The 14625-nt window shown below is 43.8% G+C and overlaps 1 protein-coding gene across 1 annotated transcript; it reads right to left on the minus strand.

Annotated features, from left to right (window-relative positions):
• Positions 1 to 134: 134 nt before the first annotated feature.
• On the minus strand, positions 135 to 1874 carry LOC149207252 (putative disease resistance protein At1g58400). The gene has a single exon (XM_089397979.1). The coding sequence runs from the start codon at positions 1872 to 1874 to the stop codon at positions 135 to 137; it is 1740 nt and encodes a 579-aa protein (XP_089254105.1).
• Between the last annotated feature and the right edge of the window lie 12751 nt (positions 1875 to 14625).

The following is a 14625-nucleotide window of genomic DNA, read 5'->3' on the forward strand; positions in this document are numbered from 1 at the left end:
AAATTAAAAATAGAGGCAAAGAACAGGGTAAGAGGTATTAGATCTTTGTTCTAGTGTTGGACTGACACGATCTAGCAAGTGGTGGCAACCCCGATCCCGGACTATGTTCCGTTGTCTTCTGCGTTGAATCAAGTCTATGCCAAAGGGAACCACGCCCGCCTTGATCCTGTCCTCCTTATCGATGCTGTAAACTCGTCTCTTGCTAATTTGAGGTTGTTGTCATTCTCCATATTCTTCTCAATGGATATTACAAAATTATCTATTGTCAATTTGATCCTGCGCTCATGAAATTTTTTCCAAATAAGATCACGCTGGACGCCTTCAGACCAGAAGCCGTCCTCCCATTCTGGGCAGCACTCCACCTCTATTTCTTCAAGACTAGTCATATGCTGTACTGCTTCGGGCATTTGCTTCAGCAGGTTGCAGTTCTTCAATCGCAAATGCTTCAACATGGGCATTGCCCCATTCTCAAGCGAGGGGAAACTTTCCAAAGAGCTAAAGTCTTCTATGATGAGAGTTTCGAGTTTGGAAAACGCCATACGTTCTCCAAAGCCCCTTGGAAAGTGACTGCACTTATTGTTACGTGACAAGCGTAGCTCCTTCAGATTTGGAATAATTTGTAAGCCTTCATACTCTGTGCTAGAGTTGTCGTCTTCTAACAGTAGAAACACGAGGTTCTCAAGTTGAAACACCCATTTTGGCACTGCGCATTTGCGAAGACGAATGATTTCAAGGCGTTGCATTGATTCCATGTCCTCTGGAAGGTGGAGAAGGTGGGAGGAACTCATATTTTTGATGGAGAGAGTCCCCATCTTTGTCATGCCCACAAGAGTCCCCATCTTTGTCATGCCCACAAGTGTCCCCTTGAGTTCACCCTGTGATGATGATTGAGCATCTAATGTAAGTGACAGGTGTTGCAGACGGGTCAATCGTCTAAGATCCGTCCATTGCAAGGCCGCATCAACTGCTTTTAATTGATCCCCTTTGAATAGTGGAGCGCCTTTCAACGTCCTTAAGTGGACGAGCTTAGATATTCCGGCGGGCAATGACTTCAAATTTGTGCAGCCCTTCACATTGAGATACACTATATATCTGTGGCCTTCAACCCCCAAATGCATGCTAGACAGCCGATGACACCAGCTAACGTCAAGAAATTGGAGACTCTTCAGACCACTCAAGCTGTTGGGCAGCTTTTTGATGTTCGTTTTGGATAAATTTAGGAACTTCAAATGTTTTAAGTTGCCAATAGACGTGGGCAATGACTGGATGGAAGTGTGACTTAGATCTAACACAGTCAAATATTTCAGTTTATCACAAAAACTTTCAGGAATTGATTCCAGTTTGATGTTATTGCATAGGAATAGACTGCGGAGTCCTGTACATGAAGGGACGGCCTCATTGATTGTTGATATATTATTTTTAATTAAGGAAATTATACGGATACCCTGACACTCATCAAGGGGTAGTTCATTCAATTCGTGTCCGGGCTTTAAGAAACTTTTAGTTTCCTTGTGGAATTCGACGAGAGCTAAATCATGCAATAAATCATGCAATTTACAATATTTTACCCGCCCATCCCGACCAACCTGTGAAGTCCCTATCACACATCGACCAATAAGTTGGTCTATATAAGAGCGTGCTACCTCATAGATAGGCTCTCGTGATTCATGGCTAGAAGTAGAAACAAGTCGTTCGGCAATCCAGAGATGTGCTACGTATTCGGATCTTATTTCACTATTTGGAGGAAAGGAACAACAGTAAAGAAAACAAGCTTTGAGAGGATCAGGCAATGCCTCGTAACTTAACCTGATAGAGGGCATACCACCCTCGGTGATACTCTCTGCTTCATTTAGACGACCCAAATCGATTCCCATTCATTAGGAAGCCTTCTAACGCTTGCCATGGGGGCTCTCAAATCTCACATCGTTGCAGTATCTCAAAATGGAAAAGCGCTGCAACGATGTGAGATTTGAGATCCCACAAGGAATGTATTTTACCCCTTGACAGAAACTCAGATCCAGATATATCAAACTTGTCATTTTATGTAACCCGTAAGGCAACTCACTCAGCTGGCCACAGTGGGACAAATCCAGTATCTGGAGTTTCTTCAATCTTGTTGTTGAATCGGCCAGCTTCGCTATTGGCGCTCGTGCTAGACGGAAGAAAGCCAGATGCTTCAACGCTCCAAAGCTATCAAGAAATGTTTTGATGGAGCACTCTAATAAATGTAAGAGTGTTGGAACTACTACACACCTACATGCAAACTCTTAGTTAGAGCATGTGACTGCATGCAAAATTCCTTTTGCATGTTGGAACTACTACACACTTACATGCGGACTCTTAGTTAAAGCATGGGATTGCATGCAAGATTCCATTCTCTTAGTTAGAGTATGGGATTGCATGCAAGATTCCTTTTGCATGATTTACTCCTTGATTTGCTCCTTCTTTAACTCCGCAACTGACTAGTTATCTCCGGAACTTGTTGTAGGTGTTGAGTCTTCTCATTGATCACCACTATAGTGCATTACCTTGGGATCTTCACCCAGTGATGCTATATCATGAGCATTGTAACATATTTTCACATGAATCATTCTTCTCTTCTTTCGATTTTCTTTTAGTGTTTTTGCTTTGCAAAGCTGTGTGTTCAACCTTTACTAGCTAGATTCATCTGTGCAGGTTTTCTAACACATTTACATGGTATCAGAGCCCACAGGTTGCTAGATAAAAGGCGCACCAGTACTTTATTTTGCAAGTATTACAGCTTGGAGATTGAAGATTGACAGAAAAAATGGAGTTTCCCAAAGCATCGATCCTAACACCGTACAACTATCATGAATGGAAGGACCAAATGGCTCGATACCTTCGTCATAAAGGGTTGTACAGGATTACCATGGCTACAGAAGTGGAACCCACTTCAGCCATAGAGAAATCCAAGTACCTCAACCGTATGGATGAGGCCCACGGATCCATATGCATGTGCCTCTCTCCAGAGTTGCAGTTTCATCTATCTCCCTGCAATACTCCCAATGAGAATTGGAAAAAGGTTGAAGATCTCTACGGGAAACAGGATGAGATGAAAGGACATCTGCTTGAAGTGGAGCTGCTATCATTGGATCCACGGAACTATGACAGAAGTCAAGACTTCTTCACCAAATATAATGATCTATTGCTGCAACTCAAGAGTTGTGGAATTGACAAATCCAAGGAGGAGAGTCGCCAAGTTCTCTCTATTATGTCAAAGCTCGGACCGGAATACTCCGTCTTTGTGTCTACATTTCATTCAGTAAGGCTCGCAACAGGTAAAACCTACACTATGCCTTCTCTCAAAGAATTTATGGAGTCCCTTATTTTTGAGCAAGATAAACTCATTGGCATGGGGAAAATCAAACCTCCAAAAGCACATGCACTTGCTGTGCATGATGGCAGCAACAATAAAAATCACAGATCTGATTCAAATCAGAAAAATCAGCAGCAAAAAGACAAAGGAAAAGCACATTCCCATCCAAAGAAGGAAGGGTACACCAAGCCCTTCAATGACTCCTCCGGCTCGAGAAATGAGAAAGGGAAGAAAGGAAACAGATGCACCTACTGTCAAAGAGGATTCCATCCAGAATCCTCTTGCATGAAGAAACAAATTGACCAAATGGCAGAAATCCTTCAGAAGCACAACCTTGGGGACCACATCCCTCAGGGCGCCAAGAAGAAAACTGAGGATCCGCCACACGGGAAAGGTAACAATTTTCATGCTTTAGTTGCAATTAATTCTTCTCCTGATGCATGGATTATAGATTCTGGTGCATCACATCATATGGCTACTGCAAAGGAAGTCTATTCCTCTTTGGATGCATGCAAAGGACCTCCCATCCTCATGGGAGATGACTCACCTATTGAGGTCACCGGAAAAGGTAGAGTGGAACTTTTACACGGAAGCTTTGAAGATGTGCTTCATGTTCCAAAACTTTCGGTAAACCTGCTTTCAGTTTATCAGATCACTCATTCTGGCATCGGAAAGAGAGTGGAATTCACTCCAAATGCAGTGAACATATATGATCTACATAGCAATGCCAAAATTGCAACCGGTGAGGTAAACAATGGAGCCAGACTGTATACATTTTCTGAATTTATTGAATCTGAATCCTCCTTATTTCTTACACATGCTGATGATAGTAGTAGGCTTTGGCATGAGAGGTTTGGTCACTTAAATTACAGGTATATGCAGCAGCTAAGAAAGAATGAGATGGTGGAAGGCTTGCCAAATATCAGTTTCTCCAAAGGAGTTTGTGAAGGGTGTGTTCTTGGTAAACATCCTAGAGAAAAGTTTGACATCAGCAAGACTCACAGAGCATCCTCTCCTCTAAATCTGATCCATAGTGATCTCATGGGGCCTTTTCCTCATCCTTCCATCAACAAAGCAAGGTATGTGCTTACATTTATTGATGATCTCTCACGGTATACTTGGGTGTATCTTCTCAGGAACAAATCTGAAGTTTTTGAGCACTTTGAAGATTTCAAAGCACTAGTTGAGACACAGTCAGAGAGAAAGATCAAAGTCCTCCGTACAAAAAATGGGGGGGAATATGTTAACACAGCACTTCGGAACCTTTGCCTTCAGTCCGGCATACAGTTGCAGTACACAGTTCCATACACTCCGCAGCAGAACGGAGTTGCTGAGAGAAAGAACTGATCTCTCAAAGAGATGGCTTCCTGCATGTTGCATGCCAAGTCACTGCCTCATAAGCTCTGGGCCGAAGCACTTATGTGCTAACTACATCCAGAACAGATCTCCTCATAGGTCTGTCAAGGATCAGACCCCCTTTGAGGCTTGGAGCGGCACTAAACCAGAGCTCACTCACCTCCGTGTTTTCGGCTCTCGAGCATGGGCCCGGATCCCCTCTGAAAAGAGGAAAGCTCTTGATCCACAAAGCATTGAGTGCATCTTTGTTGGATACCCTGATGGTGTGAAGGGATATCGACTCCTGATTCCCTCTACGGACAAGCTCATCATTGAGCGAAGTGTCAAATTTGAGGAAAGTCTCTCGCATGCACATCAAGCGCCGCATGCAGACACTTTTTATCTACCTCATGTCCGAGATGATGACTCAGTGTTTTCAGATGCAGATACAGATCATGCAGATGCCAAGGAAGAGCATGCAGATGCAAAGACAGAGTCTTCAGATACAAATCTAGTGCATGCAAATGATGATCCACATCCAAGCCCAGATCGGGCTTCCAGCAGTGAATCATATTCCCCTGTCATAAATCAGAGAACAAGGAGCTTACGTGAGATATATGCACAAGACCAACGAGCTGCTAGAAATGGTCTTGTGGGGGATAATTTTGATCTGCAGAGGACTAGCTCAGAGTTTATTGAGCCTCCACTTGTCCTCACTGCCACTGAACCATCGCCCTCCTGGCATTGTCATTTGGTTCAGTCTTCTGATCCACAGTCTTATGCTGAGGCTGCTGGGCATCCATCTTGGGAGTCCGCCATGGAGGAGGAGTATAACTCCCTCCTCGAGAACCAGACTTGGGATCTGGTCCCCCTTCCTTCAGGAAGGAAACTTGTCCGATGCAAATGGGTCTACAGGACCAAGAGTGCTGCAGATGGGAAAATCACCAGATGGAAAGCAAGGCTAGTAGCCAAAGGCTTCCAACAAGTGGATGGCATTGATTATGACGAGACCTTTGCTCCAGTAGCAAAGATGGATTCCATACGCCTTACACTTGCCATTGCGGCTGCCCAGCGGTGGGAAGTACATCAGATGGATGTAAAGAATGCCTTTCTTCACGGAGACCTATCTGAGGAGATCTACATGGAGCAGCCACATGGTTTCATTCAGGATTCATCTTTGGTCTGCAGACTAAAGAAATCTCTCTACGGCCTTAAGTAGGCCCCGAGAGCTTGGTACGCGAAGATGGATTCTTTTCTCTTATCACAAAACTTTGAAAGATGTAAGTCTGATCCGAATGTTTACATGCGTAGGACACATGATTCTCTTCTTATCTTAGTTTTGTATGTAGATGATCTCCTAATCACTGGCAGCTCGGCTTCAGCCATTGCTACAGTCAAGAGGGCCTTGCATGATAGGTTCTTGATGACGGACATGGGTCCATTACACTTCTTTCTTGGTCTTGAGATTAGCCAGAATGCCACAGGCATCAAACTCTCTCAGGCTAAGTATGCATGGGATCTCCTCGAGAGATTTCGCATGACTGACTGTAAGCCAGCACCGACTCCTTTTCTGTCTCGGGTCCGCCTTGAGGATGGAGGTGACACTCCATTAGTTGACAGCACTCTCTACCGACAGCTAGTGGGGAGCTTATTGTACCTCACCCACTCCAGACCAGATCTCTCATATGCAGTAGGGGCAGTTTCCAGATACATGCAGGAGCCGCATGAGCTACACTGGAATGTTGCCAAGCGCATCCTCTGATATGTGCAGGGCACCATCACCTTCGGGATTCACTATGCAGCAGGCACTGCATTGAATCTCCTTGGCTTCACAGATTCTGATTGGGCAGGAGACAGCATTGATCGCAAGTCCACCTCCGGATATTCACTCAGTGTAGGGTCTGGCCCTATCTGTTGGTCGAGCAAGAAGCAGGCTGCTATTGCTCTCTCTTCAGCTGAGGCTGAGTACCGAGGAGTAGTCAACATCACCATTCAGGCTCTGTGGCTACAACACTTCCTCACTGAGTTGGGCGTCCAGTTCCACCAGCCCATTGTCATCTGGTGTGACAACCAGAGCACTCTCAAATTTTGCAGGGATCCAGTACAGCGGCAGCAGACGAAGCACATAGAGATCCATATGCACTACATCAGAGACTTAGTACATGATCGGATCATTTATTTGCAGTTTTGTCCTTCAGCAGAATAGACTGCAGATATCTTCACCAAGACATTCACTGAGCAGAAGTTTTGCTCTTTGCACAATCGTCTTGGAGCGAAGGACACGATTGCTTAGCAACTGTATTTTTCTTCCTCTTTTCTTTTGATTACATTGTATTTTGAGGGGGGGTTTTTCCCATGAGGTTTTCCCTCTTTCCTCAATTTTAGTACAAGTTGCACTGTATTTTGGGTGACCTTTGGCCTTAGTTGCCAGGGCCCATTTTCTATTTTTCCCCATAGTGGTGTTCAGGGGGGGTGTTGGAACTACTACACACCTACATGCAGACTCTTAGTTAGAGCATGTGACTGCATGCAAAATTCCTTTTGCATGTTGGAACTACTACACGTTTACATGCGGACTCTTAGTTAGGGCATGGGATTGCATGCAAGATTCCTTTTGCATGATTTACTCCTTGATTTGCTCCTTCTTTAACTCCGCAACTGACTAGTTATCTCCGGAACTTGTTGTAGGTGTTGAGTCTTCTCATTGATCACCATTATAGTGCATTACCTTGGGATCTTCACCCAGTGATGCTATATCATGAGCATTGTAACATATTTTCGCATGAATCATTCTTCTCTTCTTTCGATTTTCTTTTAGTGTTTTTGCTTTGCAAAGCTGTGTGTTCAACCTTTACTAGCTAGATTCATCTGTGCAGGTTTTCTAACACATTTACATGGTATCAGAGCCCACAGGTTGCTAGATAAAAGGCGCACCAGTACTTTATTTTGCAAGTATTACAGCTTGGAGATTGAAGATTGACAGAAAAAAATGGAGTTTCCCAAAGCATCGATCCTAACACCGTACAACTATCATGAATGGAAGGACCAAATGGCTCAATACCTTCATCATAAAGGGTTGTACAGGATTACCATGGCTACAGAAGTGGAACCCACTTCAGCCATAGAGAAATCCAAGTACCTCAACCGTATGGATGAGGCCCACGGATCCATATGCATGTGCATCTCTCCAGAGTTGCAGTTTCATCTATCTCCCTGCAATACTCCCAATGAGATTTGGAAAAAGGTTGAAGATCTCTACGGGAAACAGGATGAGATGAAAGGACCTCTGCTTGAAGTGGAGCTGCTATCATTGGATCCACGGAACTATGACAGAAGTCAAGACTTCTTTACCAAATATAATGATCTATTGTTGCAACTCAAGAGTTGTGGAATTGACAAATCCAAGGAGGAGAGTCGCCAAGTTCTCTCTATTATGTCAAAGCTCGGACCGGAATACTCCGTCTTTGTGTCTACATTTCATTCAGTAAGGCTCGCAATAGGTAAAACCTACACTATGCCTTCTCTCAAAGAATTTATGGAGTCCCTTATTTTTGAGCAAGATAAACTCATTGGCATGGGGAAAATCAAACCTCCAAAAGCACATGCACTTGCTGTGCATGATGGCAGCAACAATAAAAATCACAGATCTGTTTCAAATAAGAAAAATCAGCAGCAAAAAGACAAAGGAAAAGCACATTCCCATCCAAAGAAGGAAGGGTTCACCAAGCCCTTCAATGACTCCTCCGGCTCGAGAAATGAGAAAGGGAAGAAAGGAAACAGATGCACCTACTGTCAAAGAGGATTCCATCCAGAATCCTCTTGCATGAAGAAACAAATTGACCAAATGGCAGAAATCCTTCAGAAGCACAACCTTGGGGACCACATCCCTCAGGGCGCCAAGAAGAAAACTGAGGATCCGCCACACGGGAAAGGTAACAATTTTCATGCTTTAGTTGCAATTAATTCTTCTCCTGATGCATGGATTATAGATTCTGGTACATCACATCATATGGCTACTGCAAAGGAAGTCTATTCCTCTTTGGATGCATGCAAAGGACCTCCCATCCTCATGGGAGATGACTCACCTATTGAGGTCACCGGAAAAGGTAGAGTGGAACTTTTACACGGAAGCTTTGAAGATGTGCTTCATGTTCCAAAACTTTCGGTAAAATTGCTTTCAGTTTATCAGATCACTCATTCTGGCACCGGAAAGAGAGTGGAATTCACTCCAAATGCAATGAACATATATGATCTACATAGCAATGCCAAAATTACAACTGGTGAGGTAAACAATGGAGCCAGACTGTATACATTTTCTGAATTTATTGAATCTGAATCCTCCTTATTGCTTACACATGCTGATGATAGTAGTAGGCTTTGGCACGAGAGGTTTGGTCACTTAAATTACAGGTATATGCAGCAGCTAAGCAAGAATGAGATGGTGGAAGGCTTGCCAAATATCAGTTTCTCCAAAGGAGTTTGTGAAGGGTGTGTTCTTGGTAAACATCCTAGAGAAACGTTTGACATCGGCAAGACTCACAGAGCATCCTCTCCTCTAAATCTGATCCATAGTGATCTCATGGGGCCTTTTCCTCATCCTTCCATCAACAAAGCAAGGTATGTGCTTACATTTATTGATGATCTCTCACGGTATACTTGGGTGTATCTTCTCAGGAACAAATCTGAAGTTTTTGAGCACTTTGAAGATTTCAAAGCACTAGTTGAGACACAGTCAGAGAGAAAGATCAAAGTCCTCCGTACAAAAAATGGGGGGGAATATGTTAACACAGCACTTCGGAACCTTTGCCTTCAGTCCGGCATACAGTTGCAGTACACAGTTCCATACACTCCGCAGCAGAATGGAGTTGTTGAGAGAAAGAACTGATCTCTCAAAGAGATGGCTTCCTGCATGTTGCATGCCAAGTCACTGCCTCATAAGCTCTGGGCCGAAGCACTTAATTGTGCTAACTACATCCAAAACGGATCTCCTCATAGGTCTGTCAAGGATCAGACCCCCTTTGAGGCTTGGAGCGGCACTAAACCAGAGCTCACTCACCTCCGTGTTTTCGGCTCTCGAGCATGGGCCCAGATCCCCTCTGAAAAGAGGAAAGCTCTTGATCCACAGAGCATTGAGTGCATCTTTGTTGGATACCCTGATGGTGTGAAGGGATATTGACTCCTGATTCCCTCTACGGACAAGCTCATCATTGAGCGAAGTGTCAAATTTGAGGAAAGTCTCTCGCATGCAAATCAAGCGCCGCATGCAGACACTTTTTATCTACCTCATGTCCGAGATGATGACTCAGTGTTTTCAGATGCAGGTACAGATCATGCGGATGCCGAGGAAGAGCATGCAGATGCAAAGACAAAGTCTTCAGATACAAATCTAGTGCATGCAAATGATGATCCACATCCAAGCCCAGATCGGGCTTCCAGCAGTGAATCATATTCCCCTGTCATAAATCAGAGAACAAGGAGCTTACATGAGATATATGCACAAGACCAACCAGCTGCTAGAAATGGTCTTGTGGGGGATAATTCTGATCTGCAGAGGACTAGCTCAGAGTTTATTGAGCCTCCACTTGTCCTCACTGCCACTGAACCATCGCCCTCCTGGCATTGTCATTTGGTTCAGTCTTATGATCCACAGTCTTATGCTGAGGCTGCTGGGCATCCATCTTGGGAGTCCGCCATGGAGGAGGAGTATAACTCCCTCCTCGAGAACCAGACTTGGGATCTGGTCCCCCTTCCTTCAGGAAGGAAACTTGTCCGATGCAAATGGGTCTACAGGACCAAGAGTGCTGCAGATGGGAAAATCACCAGACGGAAAGCAAGGCTAGTAGCCAAAGGCTTCCAACAAGTGCATGGCATTGATTATGACGAGACCTTTGCTCCAGTAGCAAAGATGGATTCCATACGCCTTACACTTGCCATTGTGGCTGCCCAGCGGTGGGAAGTACATCAGATGGATGTAAAGAATGCCTTTCTTCACGGAGACCTATCTGAGGAGATCTACATGGAGCAGCCACATGGTTTCATTCAGGATTCATCTTTGGTCTGCAGACTAAAGAAACCTCTCTAGGGCCTTAAGTAGGCCCCGAGAGCTTGGTACGCGAAGATGGATTCTTTTCTCTTATCACAAAACTTTGAAAGATGTAAGTCTGATCCGAATGTTTACATGCTTAGGACACATGATTCTCTTCTTATCTTAGTTTTGTATGTAGATGATCTCCTAATCACTGGCAGCTCGGCTTCAGCCATTGCTACAGTCAAGAGGGCCTTGCATGATAGGTTCTTGATGACGGACATGGGTCCATTACACTTCTTTCTTGGTCTTGAGATTAGCCAGAATGCCACAGGCATCAAACTCTCTCAGGCTAAGTATGCATGGGATCTCCTCGAGAGATTTCGCATGACTGACTGTAAGCCAACACCGACTCCTTTTCTGTCTCGGGTCCGCCTTGAGGATGGAGGTGACACTCCATTAGTTGACAACACTCTCTACCGACAGCTAGTGGGGAGCTTATTGTACCTCACCCACTCCAGACCAGATCTCTCATATGCAGTAGGGGCAGTTTCCAGATACATGCAGGAGCCGCATGAGCTACACTGGAATGTTGCCAAGCGCATCCTCCGATATGTGCAGGGCACCATCACCTTCGGGATTCACTATGGAGCAGGCACTACATTGAATCTCCTTGGCTTCACAGATTCTGATTGGGCAGGAGACAACATTGATCGCAAGTCCACCTCCGGATATTCACTCAGTGTAGGATCTGGCCCTATCTGTTGGTCGAGCAAGAAGCAGGCTGCTATTGCTCTCTCTTCAGCTGAGGCTGAGTACCGAGGAGTATTCAACATCACCATTCAGGCTCTGTGGCTACAACACTTCCTCACTGAGTTGGGCGTCCAGTTCCACCAGCCCATTGTCATCTGGTGTGACAACCAGAGCACTCTCAAATTTTGCAGGGATCCAGTACAACGGCAGCGGACGAAGCACATAGAGATCCATATGCACTACATCAGAGACTTAGTACATGATCGGGTCATTGATTTGCAGTTTTGTCCTTCAGCAGAACAGACTGCAGACATCTTCACCAAGACATTCACTGAGCAGAAGTTTTGCTCTTTGCGCAATCGTCTTGGAGTGAAGGACACGATTGCTTAGCAACTGTATTTTTCTTCCTCTTTTCTTTTGATTACATTGTATTTTGAGGGGGGGTTTTTCCCACGAGGTTTTCCCTCTTTCCTCAATTTTAGTACAAGTTGCACTGTATTTTGGGTGACCTTTGACCTTAGTTGCCAGGGCCCATTTTCTATTTTTCCCCATAGTGGTGTTCAGGGGGGGTGTTGGAACTACTACACACCTACATGCAGACTCTTAGTTAGAGCATGTGACTGCATGCAAGATTCCTTTTGCATGTTGGAACTAATACACACTTACATGCGGACGCTTAGTTAGAGCATGGGATTGCATGCAAGATTCCTTTTGCATGATTTACTCCTTGGTTTGCTCCTTCTTTAACTCCGCAATTCACTAGTTATCTCCACAACTTGTTGTAGGTGTTGAGTCTTCTCATTGATCACCACTATAGTGCATTACCTTGGGATCTTCACCCAGTGATGCTATATCATGAGCATTGTAACATATTTTCGCATGAATCATTCTTCTCTTCTTTCGATTTTCTTTTAGTGTTTTTGCTTTGCAAAGCTGTGTGTTCAACCTTTACTAGCTAGATTCATCTGTGCAGGTTTTCTAACACATTTACAAAGAGTCCTCGTCACACTGGACGAAATATCTTCCAGAGATTTGCTCTCAGATAGCAGCATCACCTGGATATCCTGACCTTTGAATTCATCAGGGATTGACTTAAATTTATTGTCCATCAGAGAAATCCTGCCCTTGCCTATGCAATCTTTCAAAGGGAATTCCTCCAAAACTTTGCCTGCTCTAAAGCAGCAATTTTCTTCCTTCTCGGAAATTTGCAGTGCTCGATCATGTAACACATCGTGCATTGAGCAGGCCACCACCTGTCCATCAGCGTCCTTGATACTAGCTTCGATCAAGGTTTCTCTCCGCGAACATTAGGAATGTAACGACGAGCAAGTTTTTTCGAATCGTATCTTGAAGGTCGAATGGAAGAGGATTTCATTTCAAAACTTAGGCGCAACACTGAATTTGAAATCCTGGGCGCAATACCAAATTTGAAATCCTGTAACATTCAATGGGAGTATGCAATAATAAATTAGATGTACTGTAGTACTGTCATTGCGTGCATTCAGGCACATTTCGTTGGTATTTTCGGGTGGAGACTTGAAGCCTTTCCCGACCGAAGGACTGTCACGTTACATATAGCATGTATGTATGGTGAGGATGCTATCGGGTGCATTAAATGCCCGATAGCAGGCTGGTTAGCTCTTGCCCAATTAAAGCCTTGAATGAAACATACCGTGTGGGGCACACTCTATTTCAAATTTAAAATTTGAGCGCGCCCAACAAAGCATTATTTCAAATTTGAAATTTGAGAGTGCTTGACAAAGCATTACATGAATACCCATGTCAGTGAGGTTGGCTTCTTGGTGTGTTTCTTCTGTCTGCTATTGGACGATTACACTTTCATTCTTTTCTAAATGTATATTGAATTTCTGCAATACTATAGCTATTATGTTGTTGCTCTTGCATTGATTGATTGTTGGTTTTTATGTAGGGTTGAACATGTAAGAAATGATACAGGAGGAAATTTTGCAATAACAGCGTCCAGCGGAAAGATGATACTGGTGCATCAGACTCAAGCTTTTCAACGTAGTCAATGGCGTGATGGAGCCGACGTGTTGTGTGCTCGATTATTTTTTGCATATTCGGTTTCGTCGAAAGGACTTATCTACGTCCCTGGCGGCAACGATGAGCATGGCAACATTGTAGCTACTATAGAAGTTTACAATGTGGAAGAAGACACGTGGACAATATTTCCTTCCATGACTCAAAACTGCTAACAATATAGAGTTTTCATGCAGATAAAACTTATGGCAATAAGTGGAACCAACAGAGATGTTTGCATCCTGCAACATACAGAAGTGCGAAAGTTTTTGATGCGAAGACGGGTATTTGGAACACGTTGGAAGACAATGTGGATTTCAAATATACCTATAGGACGTTGGGAGAATTTTTTCTCTGGAAGTGGGAATTTGTAGGCGATCGATGTGGAACGAGTGAAAAAGTATGATGCTCAGAAAAATCTTTGGACGCCTATTGCTTTCATCGAGGGAAGTTTTTCCATTTATCACGTTTGTTGCCCCGTGCCGAGATCAGATTTTTGTGACTGGTATTAATGGTGATTCGATCTCTTACTTGTTTCAACCTTCAACTAGGCAGTGAATTGCAATTGAGAATGTGGAAGCCTTTGCTGGTTGTGTTAAAAAGGTACCCCCACGTTGGAGATTTGATGACTCTCTCATTAAAATATTTTATTTTCAACATCTTCAATATTTTTAATCGAGCTCATAGTTCAGTGATTTTGCTTCAGAAATGAATCATGGATGTATAGAATTTATTGTCTTTTATTTGTAGTCCATGCTTAGCATTTGCGAATTCGAACACATTATTAGTCCCTGCCTGGGACTATAGCGATCGATAGATCGTTGACCGCACATTAATTCATTCGTTGACCATTTTTTTTTGCGTTATCATCGTTTAACCAATGTTTTAGAATGACAATTTTCGTGTATCAAAATTTTAACGAAGGTTTTTGGCTGGGCAAGAAAGGACCTCTTATTGCAGGCTTCGCTTATACCAATGTAAAAATGTGGTGACAAGTTATATTTTATCCAAAGTCTGGAAAATTGTGGTGACAAACATGAAACTTAGGCGCATGCAAAGTTTATTATATAGCTGCCACCTCTCACCTCTCAGGCAGCTGGCTACCACCGTCTGCCACCGTCTGCCACCTCTCAGG

The sequence above is a fragment of the Pinus tabuliformis genome, chromosome 1_2 (assembly GCF_031772625.1).
Source record: "Pinus tabuliformis cultivar Carrire ecotype Pingquan chromosome 1_2, CPIR1, whole genome shotgun sequence".
Taxonomy (NCBI): Eukaryota; Viridiplantae; Streptophyta; class Pinopsida; order Pinales; family Pinaceae; genus Pinus; species Pinus tabuliformis.

Excerpts from the sequence above, each read along its gene's own strand:
- LOC149207252 (XM_089397979.1), bottom strand. The coding sequence starts at position 1,874 with ATGGGAATCGATTTGGGTCGTCTAAATGAAGCAGAGAGTATCACCGAG.